The sequence below is a fragment of the Oncorhynchus masou genome, unplaced genomic scaffold (genome assembly GCF_036934945.1).
Source record: "Oncorhynchus masou masou isolate Uvic2021 unplaced genomic scaffold, UVic_Omas_1.1 unplaced_scaffold_1877, whole genome shotgun sequence".
In the NCBI taxonomy this organism is placed as follows: Eukaryota; Metazoa; Chordata; class Actinopteri; order Salmoniformes; family Salmonidae; genus Oncorhynchus; species Oncorhynchus masou.
The window spans coordinates 86072-104205 of record NW_027008380.1 but is presented as its reverse complement, the minus strand read 5'-3'; the positions used below and the strand labels follow the sequence as shown (position 1 = coordinate 104205).

At 35.9% G+C, this 18134-nt stretch overlaps 1 protein-coding gene across 1 annotated transcript in view; it reads left to right on the top strand.

The window, feature by feature from the left end:
* Window positions 1–753: 753 nt before the first annotated feature.
* Window positions 754–18134, top strand: part of LOC135532474 (cytosolic 5'-nucleotidase 1A-like) — a gene marked incomplete at its 3' end in the record, with an annotated part of 90815 nt that continues 73434 nt past the window's right edge. Inside the window, exon 1 of the mRNA XM_064959977.1 lies at window positions 754–1642. Within this exon, the coding sequence (XP_064816049.1) occupies window positions 1487–1642 (156 nt within the window). The remainder of the gene's footprint in view (window positions 1643–18134) is intronic.

The window sequence follows — 18134 nt, the reverse complement described above, 5'->3', positions numbered from 1 at the left end:
TTAGATGTTTCAGAGTAATACGAGGAACTAAGAAGGTGTGTTTGATACAGAAATCGTGGGTTTTCAGTTCAACCTCAGGTTTGAGGTACAAGACGACTCATTCATTAAACATCTTTTCAAAAATATGGCACATTTCTATGTCAATTAGAATGTGATAGAATCGGAGCCGGTGTAATCAGTCTTACTAGCTTCCAAGTGTTCATAAATAACATTTCAAACCGCTTGTGAGCGGTAGGGTTGTTCGTTTAAATCCGCAGGTTGAACATCGAGGCAAGGAAGCTCTATGTCAGCTGCAATATCACACTGGCTTTATCCCAAATGGCACCCAATTCCCAATACAGTGCATTACTTTCGACTATAGCCCCCTATGAATAGTGCGCTAAATATGGAATCATGTGTAGTGTAAAGGAATGTGAAGTGAGAGAGACATGGTGGTTAGGTGGTGGTGTGGCACCGTGCCAGAGATAAACCACTGCAGTGACGCAGAAACACAGACAGGAGAGACAGACATTTTGGGAAGGACAGGGTTTCACATGTGCGTCAGAATCTCCCATGATCCTTTGGGAGGACTGAACAGCCTGTGGGGGAACACAGGGAGGGGCTTCTGAATAAGGAATCAAGCCTCCCATTGGCCCAAAGGGCGGTGAGTGTGTTTTCATATGGAGAGTGCCCTGATAGATGCCGAGAGAGAGGGAGAGAGTGAGTGAGAGAGTGAGACAGAGAGACAGGGAGAGAGAGAGAGAGAGAGAGAGAGAGAGAGAGAGAGCGAGGCAGGGAGAGAGCGAGAGAGGGAGAGAGAGAGAGAGAGCAGAGAGAGTGATTGAATGGGACAGATTGGGAGGTGTGAGAAAAAGCGAGTGAGTGAGGCAGAGAGAGAGAGAGAGAGAGAGAGAGAGAGAGAGAACAGAGGACAACAACATAGCAACAGTGGAGGGAGAGCAGGCTTAGCAGCATAGAAAAACACCAATAAAAACACTATTCAACGCTACACTGGATTGGATCCACACTGGACAACCTGTGTGTGTGTGTGCGTGAGTCAGCCTGGTTGTGACATTGCGTGAGAGTGTCTGTGTGTGTGAATGTGTGAGAAACAGAGAGCGGTTGTGTGTATGAGAGAGGTAATCCGAAAGAACATAAGTGTGTGAGACAACCTGTGACTGTGTGTGAGGTAGGGGTTTGTTGTGTGTGTGTGTTATAGACTGTACCCGACTATGAGTTGCGCAATGCAATTGCAGCATTACTTCTGAAGAGAGGAGACACTGAAGAGCGAACACTGCAGGGATACTTGTGCAGCTGCTCTTGTGTCAGACACACCACTGTAGTGGACAGCGTTAGAGCCCACGGCTGGAGAGGACAGGACAGGACCTCTTGCCTGGATATTACCATAGGGATTGTACCATTTTGGGAAGATCACAGAGGTGGCATAGACAATACTATACAGGTAGATTGTACCACTGGGACGACGGGGTGATTGTGTGTTTTCAGGATGAATCTGGACCCTGTTCAGGTGATGACGGGGCAGTCTAACCCAAAGGACCCGACGGCTGCCCCTGTAACTGCCTCGTCAAATGGAGATGGCAAAGGAGCCTGGGAAGAGAAAGAGGAGTTTGACCACCTGGGTCTCACCACAAAACCCCTACTGGTGAGTTCTGTCAGTCAGTCAGTCAGTCTGTCAGTCTGTCAGTCAGTCTGTCTGTCTGTCTGTCTGTCTGTCTGTCTGTCTGTCTGTCTGTCTGTCAGTCTGTCAGTTAGTCTGTCTGTCAGTTAGTCAGTCAGTCAGTCTGTCAGTCAGTCAGTTAGTCTGTCAGTTAGTCTGTCTGTCAGTTAGTCAGTCAGTCAGTCAGTCAGTCTGTCAGTCTGTCTGTCTGTCAGTTAGTCAGTCAGTCAGTCTGTCAGTCTGTCAGTTAGTCTGTCTGTCTGTCAGTCTGTCAGTCAGTCAGTCAGTCAGTCTGTCTGTCTGTCAGTCAGTCAGTCAGTCAGTCAGTCTGTCTGTCTGTCAGTTAGTCAGTCAGTCAGTCAGTCTGTCAGTCTGTCAGTTGGTCTGTCTGTCTGTCAGTCAGTCAGTCAGTCAGTCTGTCTGTCTGTCAGTCTGTCTGTCTGTCAGTCAGTCAGTCAGTCAGTCAGTCAGTCAGTCAGTCTGTCTGTCTGTCTGTCTGTCTGTCTGTCTGTCTGTCTGTCTGTCTGTCTGTCAGTCAGTCAGTCAGTCAGTCAGTCTGTCAGTCAGTCAGTCAGTCTGTCTGTCAGTCAGTCAGTCAGTCTGTCAGTCAGTCAGTCAGTCAGTCAGTCTGTCTGTCAGTTAGTCTGTCTGTCAGTTAGTCAGTCTGTCAGTTAGTCAGTCAGTCTGTCTGTCAGTCAGTCAGTCAGTCAGTCTGTCTGTCTGTCTGTCAGTCAGTCAGTCAGTCAGTCAGTCTGTCAGTCAGTCAGTCAGTCAGTCAGTTAGTCAGTCAGTCAGTCTGTCAGTTAGTCAGTCAGTCAGTCTGTCTGTCTGTCAGTCAGTCAGTCAGTCAGTCTGTCTGTCTGTCTGTGTGTCTGTCTGTCTGTCAGTTAGTCTGTCTGTCAGTTAGTCAGTCAGTCAGTCAGTCTGTCTGTCTGTCAGTTAGTTTGCCAGTCAGTCTGTCTGTCAGTTAGTTTGCCAGTCTGTTTTCCATCTCTTATTGCTCTCTGCCTCTGTCCCAGTACTCTTCATTTTATCCATATGGTACCATTGTCTGTATGTCTGTCACATGACCATGTGACAGTTTCAAATGTTCAAGTTTGGTGGTCAAGAAAAACTATAAACATCACTATTAAAATTATACCTGCATGGAAATGATTGACATCTCTCCAACATTACAGGATGGTTTCTCTCTCTGTCTCTCTCTCTCGCTCTATCTCCCCTCATCTCTCTCTCTCATTGCATTCTGGGACGATGTAAAGCATGCTGTGTTTCCAGCCAATATTGGAGCGAGTAGTTAAACTCATCTGTGAGCTATTTTATCCTAATTTATAGGATATTTAATATTTTACTTACTTGAGTGTATCAACCGATGGCCTGTGCAACCTTCTTTAGTTTTAGCATTATGGCTACTGACGGCTTATCCAATGGATATCAATGGCCAAGCATTGACTGTCCAATGCTACTTCTGTGAAATGTTCACTAACCAGAGGGACAGCGTGGAAGATCGAGCGTATACGGAACAGGGGGTATGTCTGTAAAAAGTCCCTTTGGTGTGACCGGATGATGGATAATGTCGGGCGGCTGCAGAAGGACGTTCCGATGGCTATCCAATGAGCTGAAGGAGAGCAGAAGGACGTTCAGATGGCTATCCAATGAACTGAAGGAGAGCAGAAGGACGTTCCGATGGCTATCCAATGAGCTGAAGGAGAGCAGAAGGACGTTCCGATGGCTATCCAATGAGCTGAAGGAGAGCAGAAGGACGTTCAGATGGCTATCCAATGAGCTGAAGGAGAGCAGAAGGACGTTCAGATGGCTATCCAATGAGCTGAAGGAGAGAAGAAGCTCACCAATTTAGCTGCAGCCCAGGCTTAACATATCTTGAGGCTGAAACATCTCTCTCGCCCAGGTTGTTGGAGAGTTGGGGCGTAGTCGATCTGTCCCACTTCTTGGAGCAGGTGTCTTGTTCAACTCCACTTCACCACAGAGACGGGGCCAAGTTAGTTAGGTTAAAGGACCCAAAGGAAACCTGGCTCGGAGGATCCGCCTGATAAACAGCTTTGCTGGAGGTGTCTGGTCCCAGGAGTCCGCTCTGATCCTGGAGACCCTGATGCACGTGGGGACTGCATCACCTTCCAGACTTCCTGCTACTTCAGACCACTGAGCCTATGGAGGCACTAGTTGCCCCCCCCCCAGCAATACCCCCTCTTCTAGGCAACAGCGCTCCTCGCTGCTCCTTGCACACCCTTCAATGATTTGTTGGGGAAGCTCGATGTGCCGCAGTAGAACTCTCGGAGTTCGATGGTGCAGATACATTCTGTCATCCTGGTGCCAGAGTGGGTGACATTACTCGAGAGCTTAAGGTCATTCTGGAGCTCCAAATGATGGTTTAAGGTCATTCTGGAGCTCCAAATGATGGTTTATGGTCATTCTGGAGCTCCAAATGATGGTTTAAGGTCATTCTGGAGCTCCAAATGATGGTTTAAGGTCATTCTGGAGCTCCAAATGATGGTTTAAGGTTATTCTGGAGCTCCAAATGATGGTTTAAGGTCATTCTGGAGCTCCAAATGATGGTTGTTCATGCTGGTACACATGACATGAAGCTGTGTCAATGGGCTGAGTAGAGACGGGACTTCCAACACCTGAGAGACAGACTATTGGCTACGGGCAAGCGGATCGTTTTTTTCTGTCCCTGTCCCAACACACGGCCGTGAAATTCAAAACGCTTCTCTTGGCTATTTGCACAGGACTTTAGGATTAAATCAGGACTGCTCTGAAAAAGCATTGGATTTTCATTGACAATTTTGCCTCAGAGTAGACAGAGACAGAGTAAAACAACCATATGCACTCAGAAAAGTAGACAGGAAATCACTATATTGAACAACAATGACTAGGTACGGATTCTGATTCATACACAATGTTTGGAGAAAGGAAGACTTGGCCTGAGATGAGTGACTGTGAGTGAGTGAAGCAAAGCTGTGCGTGTATCTGTCTGGGGAAATGAGAACAGAGTTCAACCTTTACAACAACAAAAAATCGTATTTGAAAATACTCGGCTTCATAGAATTCTCCATTTCCGTTACGAAACCTGTTTTGTCTGATTTCTGGAAATTGGTGAAATCTTTAAAACAAAACCTCCACCCCCTCGTTGTCGTTGTTGTATTTTTATTCACCATTTTTCCTCAGCTGGCCAATTATTTGAAAGAATGATTTCTGAAATGACCTAAAGTTCAATTAGATGGACTATTCACCTCTGGGCTCGCGAGGGGCGCAGTGGTACCAGGAACTGCATCTCAGCGCTAGAGGTGTCTATTCAGACAGAATGGTTTGATTCCAGGCTGTATCACAACCGGCCGTGTTTGAAAGTCCCATAGGGCGGTGCACCATTGGCCCAGCGGCGTCCGGGTCAGGGTTTGGCCGCGGTAGGCCTTCATTGTAAATAAGAATTTGTTCTTAACTGACTTGCCTAGTTAAATAAAGGTTACATTTTTTCTTTGTTAAAAAGTATATTTTAACAAATAACAGGGAATGATGCACTTCCAGGAATTGACCATTCTTTTCATGTGAACCATTTTATGTCTTTGATGTAGTAAGTGCCTTGTACATAATGTATGTAAAAAAAAAATCCACAGCTGATTGGCTTAACCCCTTTCTACTGCAGCTTTCTGGCCCCCTCATTGTTGAACCTTTAACCCACATTTTGTATTTAACAATACCCCCCATACCCCTTCTGACCAAGATAACTACCACCCAATTTCTAAACTATCTTGTCTTGCAAGTATTAGAATCCCTTGCAAACTCTCAGCTAAGAATCTTTTAAACTTCAGATTCTATTCCTATTTTTGAAACAGTCTGGTTTTAGACCAGGACATAACACTGTTTCGGCTGCTACAATCTTCTTAAATTGCTTGTATCATAGGAATCACTGTGCTTCCATATTTACAGACCTAACCAAGGCCTTTGACACTGTTGACCATCCCCTACTCATTCGGTTGTCTGAAACAGGCGTCAATCAGGAGTCTTAGAAGTGGTTAGATACATAATTGTACAATAATGTGTGCTTTCTGATGGATTACTAGAGATGTCCCGCAGGGGTCCATTTTGATACCTGTCCTCACGATTTACTAATGTATATGAATAATATTGGTCTATCTGCAAGAACCTGAAATATTCATATGTACGTACATGACACTAAGATGTCCGCTATTTCCCCTACTACCGGCCAAGGCTATGTTAGAGCTGCAATCTCATTTTGTTTCGCGTTGCAGAAAGCCCTTGTTGATTTAAAATTGGGAGTTATTTAGTTGTTTTCTAATTCTCATAAAACTATTTGAGATGGGGTTTACACATTTATGCATTGGATGGTTCTTTCAGCGAGCAGGTTCCCCCGCCTGTAAATATCTGGGCGTTTGGACTGACAAAAAAAATTCTGATATATTAAAAAAATATACGAATGAGCTAGTTCAGAACCTGAGATTTGAAGTAGACTTCTTTTTATAAAAATAGATCACGCCTCTCCCTAAATAGCAAGAAGCAGGTTGCACAGGCAACCTTCCTGCCAGCTCTTGAATCTGGTGACACCATTTATCAGACTGCAGCAGACAGCGCTCTACAGCCCCAGGATGTGATGTACCACAGCAGGCTGTGCTTTGTCACATGTCACAGGTTTAATATCACTGCATCCTTTATCAGAAGGTTGGTTGGACCTCTGTTCATTCAGAAGGTTGGTTGGACCTCTGTTCATTCAGAAGGTTGGTTGGACCTCTGTTCATTCAGAAGGTTGGTTGGACCTCTGTTAATTCAGAAGGTTGGTTGGACCTCTGTTAATTCAGAAGGTTGGTTGGACCTCTGTTAATTCAGAAGGTTGGTTGGACCTCTGTTAATTCAGAAGGTTGGTTGGACCTCTGTTAATTCAGCAGGTTGGTTGGACCTCTGTTAATTCAGAAGGTTGGTTGGACCTCTGTTCATTCAGAAGGTTGGTTGGACCTCTGTTAATTCAGAAGGTTGGTTGGACCTCTGTTAATTCAGAAGGTTGGTTGGACCTCTGTTAATTCAGAAGGTTGGTTGGACCTCTGTTAATTCAGAAGGTTGGTTGGACCTCTGTTAATTCAGAAGGTTGGTTGGACCTCTGTTAATTCAGAAGGTTGGTTGGACCTCTGTTAATTCAGAAGGTTGGTTGGACCTCTGTTAATTCAGAAGGTTGGTTGGACCTCTGTTAATTCAGAAGGTTGGTTGGACCTCTGTTAATTCAGAAGGTTGGTTGGACCTCTGTTAATTCAGAAGGTTGGTTGGACCTCTGTTAATTCAGCAGGTTGGTTGGACCTCTGTTAATTCAGAAGGGTGGTTGGACCTCTGTTCATTCAGAAGGTTGGTTGGACCTCTGTTAATTCAGAAGGTTGGTTGGACCTCTGTTAATTCAGAAGGTTGGTTGGACCTCTGTTAATTCCATAGATCACTTCATTTCTACCTTTTTTGATGTTTACTAGTATGTTGGTTTATTAGTGTTGTGGTTTAGTAGTGTTGTGGTTTAGTAGTGTTGTGGTTTATTAGTGTTGTGGTTTAGTAGTGTTGTGGTTTAGTAGTGTTGTGGTTTAGTAGTGGTGTGGTGGTTTATTAGTGTGGTGGTTTAGTAGTGTTGTGGTTTATTAATGTTGTGGTTTAGTAGTGATGTGGTGGTTTAGTAGTGTTGTGGTTTAGTAGTGTTGTGGTTTAGTAGTGGTGTGGTTTAGTAGTGGTGTGGTGGTTTATTAGTGTTGTGGTTTAGTAGTGTTGTGGTTTAGTAGTGGTGTGGTTTAGTAGTGTTGTGGTTTATTAGTGTTGTGGTTTAGTAGTGTTGTGGTTTAGTAGTGTTGTGGTTTATTAGTGTTGTGGTTTAGTGTGTTGTGGTTTAGTAGTGTTGTGGTTTAGTAGTGGTGTGGTGGTTTATTAGTGTGGTGGTTTAGTAGTGTTGTGGTTTATTAATGTTATGGTTTAGTAGTGATGTGGTGGTTTAGTAGTGTTGTGGTTTAGTAGTGGTGTGGTGGTTTATTAGTGTTGTGGTTTATTAGTGTTGTGGTTTAGTAGTGTTGTGGTGGTTTAGTAGTGTTGTGGTTTAGTAGTGTTGTGGTGGTTTATTAGTGTGGTGGTTTAGTAGTGTTGTGGTGGTTTAGTAGTGTTGTGGTTTATTAGTGGTGTGGGTTAGTAGTGTTGTGGTTTAGTAGTGTTGTGGTTTAGTAGTGTTGTGGTTTAGTAGTGTTGTGGTTTAATAGTGTTGTGGTTTAATAGTGGTGTGTTTTATTAGTGTTGTGGTTTATTAGTGTTGTGGTTTAGTAGTGTTGTGGTGGTTTATTATTGTGGTGGTTTAGTAGTGTTGTGGTTTAGTAGTGTTGTGGTGCTTTATTAGTGTGGTGGTTTAGTAGTGTTGTGGTGGTTTAGTAGTGTTGTGGTGGTTTATTAGTGTTGTGGTTTATTAGTGTTGTGGTTTAGTAGTGTTGTGGTTTATTTGTGTTGTGGTTTATTAGTGTTGTGGTTTAGTAGTGTTGTGGTTTAGTAGTGTTGTGGTGCTTTATTAGTGTGGTGGTTTAGTAGTGTTGTGGTTTAGTAGTGTTGTGGTGGTTTAGTAGTGTTGTGGTTTATTAGTGTTGTGGTTTATTAGTGTTGTGGTTTAGTAGTGTTGTGGTTTAGTAGTGTTGTGGTGCTTTATTAGTGTGGTGGTTTAGTAGTGTTGTGGTTTAGTAGTGTTGTGGTGGTTTAGTAGTGTTGTGGTTTAGTAGTGTTGTGGTTTAGTAGTGTTGTGGTGCTTTAGTAGTGTTGTGGTTTAGTAGTGTTGTGGTTTAGTAGTGTTGTGGTTTAGTAGTGTTGTGGTTTAGTAGTGTTGTGGTGGTTTATTAGTGTGGTGGTTTAGTAGTGCTGTGGTTTAGTATTGTTGTGGTTTAATAGGGGTGTGTTTTATTAGTGTTGTGGTTTATTAGTGGTGTGTTTTATTAGTATTGTGGTTTATTAGTGGTGTGTTTTATTAGTGTTGTGGTGGTTTAGTAGTGTTGTGGTGGTTTAGTAGTGTTGTGTTGGTTTAGTAGTGTTGTTGTTTATTAATGTTGTGGTTTATTAGTGGTGTGGTTTATTAGTGGTGTGGTTTAGTAGTGTTGTGGTGGTTTATTAGTGTTGTTGTTTAGTAGTGTTGTGGTTTAGTAGTGTTGTGGTTTATTTATGTTGTAGTGGTTTATTAGTGTTGTAGTTTATTAGTGTGGTGGTTTAGTAGTGTTGTGGTTTAGTAGTGTTGTGGTTTAGTAGTGTTGTGGTTTAGTAGTGTTGTGGTTTATTAGTGGTGTGGTTTATTAGTGGTGTGGTTTATAAGTGTTGTGGTTTATTAGTGTTGTTTATTAATTTTTTGGCTCCCCTGAATAAATAAAACAAATTAAACACGTCTCTCACTCCCCCTCTATATTTTCAAAACATTTCTTGTTCTCTTTCTATTTGACAATCTGAAACTGCTTCCTGTTTCTCTCCTGCTTTCTATTTGACAATCTGAAACTGCTTCCTGTTTCTCTCTTGCTTTCTATTTGACAATCTGAAACCTCTTCCTGTTTCTCTCATGCTTTCTATTTGACTATCTGAAACTGCTTCCTGTTTCTCTCGTGCTTTCTATTTCTTAAATTTTCTTTCTCAATATTTTATTCTCTCCTTTCCCTATTTCTCTTTCTCTCTGTCCATCTCTATCTTTTAACACTAAGGTCAGTCATCACACGCTCTGCTCTCAGGGATTAGGCTCTAGGCCTACATCTACTCTGTGTTTATGTCTCCCACCTGTATTTTACAGGCTAGCTTAGCAGGGGCATATGTACCGTCACCTCCAAAAAGTTTGGGTACCCTTGATAAAGATGAGTACAAATGACTGTAAAAAATATATACTATGAATACTGAGCTATATTGTAGGCTAACAAATAATCTAACTGTACTTTTTGTCCTCCGTGTACAATAAGGCTCACTATTTGCATTTTTTATTTCATACAGTTTGCTCATCTTTATCAAGGGTGTCAATAGTTTTGGAGGTGAATGCCTGTGAGACTGTCAGGTGTTTTCAAAACAAAATCACCTACCTTGTAATCTGCTTTACAGTAAATACTGTAACCACCTATAACACACTGGGGGGGGGCGATTAAGGAATGATTCTCTGGAGGGTTAATGTTGTTGACAGGTGAGGAGGACAAACAAGGAGAGAGAGAGTGAAAGAGAGAGAGAAATAGTGGAGATATAGGGGAGAGTGAGAGAGGGGGAGTGAGAGAGAGAGAGAAATAGTGGAGAGATAGGGGAGAGTGAGAGAGGGAGAGAGAGAGAGAGTGGAAAGATATTGGAGAGTGAGAGGGGGAGAGAGTGCTCCTATGTATGCTCCCATGTCTGTGTCTGTGTGCACGTGTACACATGGATTGTGTGTGTGTTTGTGACACGTGAGAGAGTTGATAACAGTTGTGTAATCTGTACTTGTTGAGTTTTATTCCAAGAGCACCTTTTTAAAAGGATTAGCCCTTTTTTTTCGACCTAAAATGACATACTCAAATCAAACTGCCTGTAGCTCAGCCATTTAGTACGGCCATTTAGTATGGTCATTGAGTATAGTCATTTAGTATAGTCATTTAGTATAGCCATTTAGTACGGCCATTTAGTTTGGTCATTTAGTATAGTCATTTGGTATAGCAATTTAGTTTGGTCATTTAGTATAGTCATTTAGTATAGTCATTTGGTATAGCAATTTAGTTTGGTCATTTAGTATGGTCATTTAGTATGGTCATTGAGTATAGTCATTTAGTATAGCCATTTAGTTTGGTATTTTAGTATAGTCATTTAGTATAGTCATTTAGTATAGCCATTTAGTATAGCCATTTAGTATAGCCATTTAGTATAGCCATTTAGTATAGCCATTTAGTATGGTCATTTAGCATAGTCATTTAGTACAGTCATTTAGTATAGTAATTTATTATAGTCATTTAGTTTGGTCAATTAATATAGTCATTTAGTATAGCCATTTAGTATAGCAATTTAGTTTGGTCATTTAGTATAGTCATTTAGTATAGTCATTTGGTTTAGCAATTTAGTTTGGTCATTTAGTATAGTCATTTAGTATAGTCATTTGGTATAGCAATTTAGTTTGGTCATTTAGTATGGTCATTTAGTATAGTCATTTAGTATAGTCATTTGGTATAGCAATTTAGTTTGGTCATTTAGTATAGTCATTTAGTATAGTCATTTGGTATATCAATTTAGTTTGGTCATTTAGTATGGTCATTTAGTATGGTCATTTAGTATAGTCATTTAGTATAGTCATTTGGTATAGCAATTTAGTTTGGTCATTTAGTATAGTCATTTAGTATAGTCATTTAGTTTGGTCATTTAGTATAGTCATTTAGTATAGTCATTTTGTATAGCAATTTAGTTTGGTCATTTAGTATAGTCATTTAGTATAGTCATTTAGTTTGGTCATTTAGTATAGTTATTTAGTATAGTCATTTAGTAAAGTCATTTGGTATAGCAATTTAGTTTGGTCATTTAGTATAGTCATTTAGTATAGTCATTTGGTATAGCAATTTAGTTTGGTCATTTAGTATGGTCAGTTAGTATGGTCATTGAGTATAGTCATTTAGTATAGCCATTTAGTTTGGTAATTTAGTATAGTCATTTAGTATAGTCATTTAGTATAGTCATTTTGTATAGTCATTTAGTTTGGCCATTTAGTATAGTCATTTAGTATAGTCATTTAGTATAGCCATTTAGTATAGTCATTTAGTATAGCCATTTAGTATAGTCATTTAGTATAGTCATTTAGTATAGTCATTTAGTTTGGTCATTTAGTATAGTCATTTAGTATAGCCATTTAGTATAGTGATTTATTTTGGTCATTTAGTATGGTCATTTAGTATAGCCATTTAGTTTGGTCATTTAGTATGGCCATTTAGTATAGTCATTTAGTTTGGACATTGAGTATATTCATTTAGTATAGCCATTTAGTTTGGTCATTTAGTTTGGTCATTTAGTATAGTCATTTAGTATAGTCATTTAGTATAGCAATTTAGTTTGGTCATTTAGTATGGTCATTTAGTATAGCCATTTAGTATGGTCATTGAGTATAGTCATTTAGTATAGCCATTTAGTTTGTTAATTTGGTATAGTCATTTAGTATAGTCATTTAGTATAGTAATTTAGTATAGTCATTTAGTTTGGTCATTTAGTATAGTCATTTAGTATAGCCATTTAGTATAGCAATTTAGTTTGGTCATTTAGTATAGTCATTTAGTATAGTCATTTGGTATAGCAATTTAGTTTGGTCATTTAGTATAGTCATTTAGTATAGTCATTTGGTATAGCAATTTAGTTTGGTCATTTAGTATAGTCATTTAGTATAGTCATTTAGTTTGGTCATTTAGTATAGTTATTTAGTATAGTCATTTAGTAAAGTCATTTGGTATAGCAATTTAGTTTGGTCATTTAGTATAGTCATTTAGTATAGTCATTTGGTATAGCAATTTAGTTTGGTCATTTAGTATGGTCATTTAGTATGGTCATTGAGTATAGTCATTTAGTATAGCCATTTAGTTTGGTAATTTAGTATAGTCATTTAGTATAGTCATTTAGTTTGGTCATTTAGTATAGTCATTTAGTATAGTCATTTGGTATATCAATTTAGTTTGGTCATTTAGTATAGTAATTTAGTATAGTCATTTAGTTTGGTCATTTAGTATAGTCATTTAGTATAGTCATTTAGTTTGGTCATTTAGTATAGTCATTTAGTATAGTCATTTGGTATAGCAATTTAGTTTGGTCATTTAGTATAGTCATTTAGTATAGTCATTTGGTATAGCAATTTAGTTTGGTCATTTAGTATAGTCATTTAGTATAGTCATTTGGTATATCAATTTAGTTTGGTCATTTAGTATGGTCATTTAGTATGGTCATTTAGTATAGTCATTTGGTATAGCAATTTAGTTTGGTCATTTAGTATAGTCATTTAGTATAGTCATTTAGTTTGGTCATTTAGTATAGTCATTTAGTATAGTCATTTGGTATAGCAATTTAGTTTGGTCATTTAGTATAGTCATTTAGTATAGTCATTTAGTTTGGTCATTTAGTATAGTAATTTAGTATAGTCATTTAGTTTGGCCATTTAGTATAGTCATTTAGTATAGTCATTTGGTATAGCAATTTAGTTTGGTCATTTAGTATAGTCATTTAGTATAGTCATTTGGTATAGAAATTTAGTTTTGTCATTTAGTATGGTCATTTAGTATGGTCATTGAGTATAGTCACTTATTATAGCCATTTAGTTTGGTAATTTAGTATAGTCATTTAGTATAGTCATTTAGTATAGCCATTTAGTATAGTCATTTAGTATAGTCATTTAGTATAGTCATTTAGTTTGGTCATTTAGTATAGTCATTTAGTATAGCCACTTAGTATAGTGATTTATTTTGGTCATTTAGTATGGTCATTTAGTATTGCCATTTAGTTTGGTCATTGAGTATATTCATTTAGTATAGCCATTTAGTTTGGTCATTTAGTTTGGTCATTTAGTATAGTCATTTAGTTTGGTCATTTAGTACAGTCATTTAGTATAGTCATTTAGTATAGCAATTTAGTTCGGTCATTTAGTATGGTCATTTAGTATAGCCATTTAGTATGGTCACTGAGTATAGTCATTTAGTATAGCCATTTAGTTTGTTAATTTGGTATAGTCATTTAGTATAGCCATTTAGTATAGCAATTTAGTTTGGTCATTTAGTATAGTCATTTAGTATAGTCATTTGGTATAGCAATTTAGTTTGGTCATTTAGTATAGTCATTTAGTATAGTCATTTGGCATAGCAATTTAGTTTGGTCATTTAGTATGGTCATTTAGTATAGTCATTTAGTATAGTCATTTGGTATAGCAATTTAGTTTGGTCATTTAGTATAGTCATTTAGTATAGTCATTTAGATTGGTCATTTAGTATAGTCATTTAGTATAGTCATTTAGTTTGGTCATTTAGTATAGTCATTTAGTATAGTCATTTGGTATAGCAATTTAGTTTGGTCATTTAGTATAGTAATTTAGTATAGTCATTTAGTTTGGTCATTTAGTATAGTCATTTAGTATAGTCATTTGGTATATCAATTTAGTTTGGTCATTTCGTATGGTCATTTAGTATGGTCATTTAGTATAGTCATTTAGTATAGTCATTTGGTATAGCAATTTAGTTTGGTCATTTAGTATAGTCATTTAGTATAGTCATTAGGTTTGGTCATTTAGTATAGTCATTTAGTATAGTCATTTGGTATAGCAATTTAGTTTGGTCATTTAGTATAGTCATTTAGTATAGTCATTTAGTTTGGTCATTTAGTATAGTCATTTAGTATAGTCATTTGGTATAGCAATTTAGTTTGGTCATTTAGTATAGTCATTTAGTATAGTCATTTAGTTTGGTCATTTAGTATAGTCATTTAGTATAGTCATTTAGTTTGGTCATTTAGTATAGTCATTTAGTATAGTCATTTGGTATATCAATTTAGTTTGGTCATTTAGTATAGTAATTTAGTATAGTCATTTAGTTTGGTCATTTAGTATAGTCATTTAGTATAGTCATTTAGTTTGGTCATTTAGTATAGTCATTTAGTATAGTCATTTGGTATAGCAATTTAGTTTGGTCATTTAGTATAGTCATTTAGTATAGTCATTTGGTATAGCAATTTAGTTTGGTCATTTAGTATAGTCATTTAGTATAGTCATTTGGTATATCAATTTAGTTTGGTCATTTAGTATGGTCATTTAGTATGGTCATTTAGTATAGTCATTTGGTATAGCAATTTAGTTTGGTCATTTAGTATAGTCATTTAGTATAGTCATTTAGTTTGGTCATTTAGTATAGTCATTTAGTATAGTCATTTGGTATAGCAATTTAGTTTGGTCATTTAGTATAGTCATTTAGTATAGTCATTTAGTTTGGTCATTTAGTATAGTCATTTAGTATAGTCATTTAGTTTGGTCATTTAGTATAGTCATTTAGTATAGTCATTTGGTATAGCAATTTAGTTTGGTCATTTAGTATAGTCATTTAGTATAGTCATTTGGTATAGCAATTTAGTTTGGTCATTTAGTATAGTCATTTAGTATAGTCATTTGGTATATCAATTTAGTTTGGTCATTTAGTATGGTCATTTAGTATGGTCATTTAGTATAGTCATTTGGTATAGCAATTTAGTTTGGTCATTTAGTATAGTCATTTAGTATAGTCATTTAGTTTGGTCATTTAGTATAGTCATTTAGTATAGTCATTTGGTATAGCAATTTAGTTTGGTCATTTAGTATAGTCATTTAGTATAGTCATTTAGTTTGGTCATTTAGTATAGTAATTTAGTATAGTCATTTAGTTTGGTCATTTAGTATAGTCATTTAGTATAGTCATTTGGTATAGCAATTTAGTTTGGTCATTTAGTATAGTCATTTAGTATAGTCATTTGGTATAGAAATTTAGTTTTGTCATTTAGTATGGTCATTTAGTATGGTCATTGAGTATAGTCACTTATTATAGCCATTTAGTTTGGTAATTTAGTATAGTCATTTAGTATAGTCTTTTAGTATAGTCATTTATTTTGGCCATTTAGTATAGTCATTTAGTATAGTCATTTAGTATAGCCATTTAGTATAGTCATTTAGTATAGCCATTTAGTATAGTCATTTAGTATAGTCATTTAGTTTGGTCATTTAGTATAGTCATTTAGTATAGCCACTTAGTATAGTCATTTATTTTGGCCATTGAGTATATTCATTTAGTTTAGCCATTTAGTTTGGTCATTTAGTTTGGTCATTTAGTATAGTCATTTAGTTTGGTCATTTAGTACAGTCATTTAGTATAGTCATTTAGTATAGCAATTTAGTTCGGTCATTTAGTATGGTCATTTAGTATAGCCATTTAGTATGGTCACTGAGTATAGTCATTTAGTATAGCCATTTAGTTTGTTAATTTGGTATAGTCATTTAGTATAGTCATTTAGTTTGGTCATTTAGTATAGTCATTTAGTATAGTCATTTGGTATAGCAATTTAGTTTGGTCATTTAGTATAGTCATTTAGTATAGTCATTTAGTTTGGTCATTTAGTATAGTCATTTAGTATAGTCATTTAGTTTGGTCATTTAGTATAGTCATTTAGTATAGTCATTTAGTTTGGTCATTTAGTATAGTCATTTAGTATAGTCATTTAGTTTGGTCATTTAGTATAGTCATTTAGTATAGTCATTTGGTATAGCAATTTAGTTTGGTCATTTAGTATAGTCATTTAGTATAGTCATTTGGTATACTAATTTAGTTTGGTCATTTAGTATAGTCATTTAGTATAGTCATTTGGTATATCAATTTAGTTTGGTCATTTAGTATGGTCATTTAGTATGGTCATTTAGTATAGTCATTTGGTATAGCAATTTAGTTTGGTCATTTAGTATAGTCATTTAGTATAGTCATTTAGTTTGGTCATTTAGTATAGTCATTTAGTATAGTCATTTGGTATATCAATTTAGTTTGGTCATTTAGTATAGTAATTTAGTATAGTCATTTAGTTTGGTCATTTAGTATAGTCATTTAGTATAGTCATTTAGTTTGGTCATTTAGTATAGTCATTTAGTATAGTCATTTGGTATAGCAATTTAGTTTGGTCATTTAGTATAGTCATTTAGTATAGTCATTTGGTATAGCAATTTAGTTTGGTCATTTAGTATAGTCATTTAGTATAGTCATTTGGTATATCAATTTAGTTTGGTCATTTAGTATGGTCATTTAGTATGGTCATTTAGTATAGTCATTTGGTATAGCAATTTAGTTTGGTCATTTAGTATAGTCATTTAGTATAGTCATTTAGTTTGGTCATTTAGTATAGTCATTTAGTATAGTCATTTGGTATAGCAATTTAGTTTGGTCATTTAGTATAGTCATTTAGTATAGTCATTTAGTTTGGTCATTTAGTATAGTAATTTAGTATAGTCATTTAGTTTGGTCATTTAGTATAGTCATTTAGTATAGTCATTTGGTGTAGCAATTTAGTTTGGTCATTTAGTATAGTCATTTAGTATAGTCATTTAGTTTGGTCATTTAGTATAGTCATTTAGTTTGGTCATTTAGTATAGTCATTTAGTATAGTCATTTGGTATATCAATTTAGTTTGGTCATTTAGTATAGTAATTTAGTATAGTCATTTAGTTTGGTCATTTAGTATAGTCATTTAGTATAGTCATTTAGTTTGGTCATTTAGTATAGTCATTTAGTATAGTCATTTGGTATAGCAATTTAGTTTGGTCATTTAGTATAGTCATTTAGTATAGTCATTTGGTATAGCAATTTAGTTTGGTCATTTAGTATAGTCATTTAGTATAGTCATTTGGTATATCAATTTAGTTTGGTCATTTAGTATGGTCATTTAGTATGGTCATTTAGTATAGTCATTTGGTATAGCAATTTAGTTTGGTCATTTAGTATAGTCATTTAGTATAGTCATTTAGTTTGGTCATTTAGTATAGTCATTTAGTATAGTCATTTGGTATATCAATTTAGTTTGGTCATTTAGTATAGTAATTTAGTATAGTCATTTAGTTTGGTCATTTAGTATAGTCATTTAGTATAGTCATTTAGTTTGGTCATTTAGTATAGTCATTTAGTATAGTCATTTGGTATAGCAATTTAGTTTGGTCATTTAGTATAGTCATTTAGTATAGTCATTTGGTATAGCAATTTAGTTTGGTCATTTAGTATAGTCATTTAGTATAGTCATTTGGTATATCAATTTAGTTTGGTCATTTAGTATGGTCATTTAGTATGGTCATTTAGTATAGTCATTTGGTATAGCAATTTAGTTTGGTCATTTAGTATAGTCATTTAGTATAGTCATTTAGTTTGGTCATTTAGTATAGTCATTTAGTATAGTCATTTGGTATAGCAATTTAGTTTGGTCATTTAGTATAGTCATTTAGTATAGTCATTTAGTTTGGTCATTTAGTATAGTAATTTAGTATAGTCATTTAGTTTGGTCATTTAGTATAGTCATTTAGTATAGTCATTTGGTATAGCAATTTAGTTTGGTCATTTAGTATAGTCATTTAGTATAGTCATTTGGTATAGAAATTTAGTTTTGTCATTTAGTATGGTCATTTAGTATGGTCATTGAGTATAGTCACTTATTATAGCCATTTAGTTTGGTAATTTAGTATAGTCATTTAGTATAGTCATTTAGTATAGCCATTTAGTATAGTCATTTAGTATAGTCATTTAGTATAGTCATTTAGTTTGGTCATTTAGTATAGTCATTTAGTATAGCCACTTAGTATAGTGATTTATTTTGGTCATTTAGTATGGTCATTTAGTATTGCCATTTAGTTTGGTCATTGAGTATATTCATTTAGTATAGCCATTTAGTTTGGTCATTTAGTTTGGTCATTTAGTATAGTCATTTAGTTTGGTCATTTAGTACAGTCATTTAGTATAGTCATTTAGTA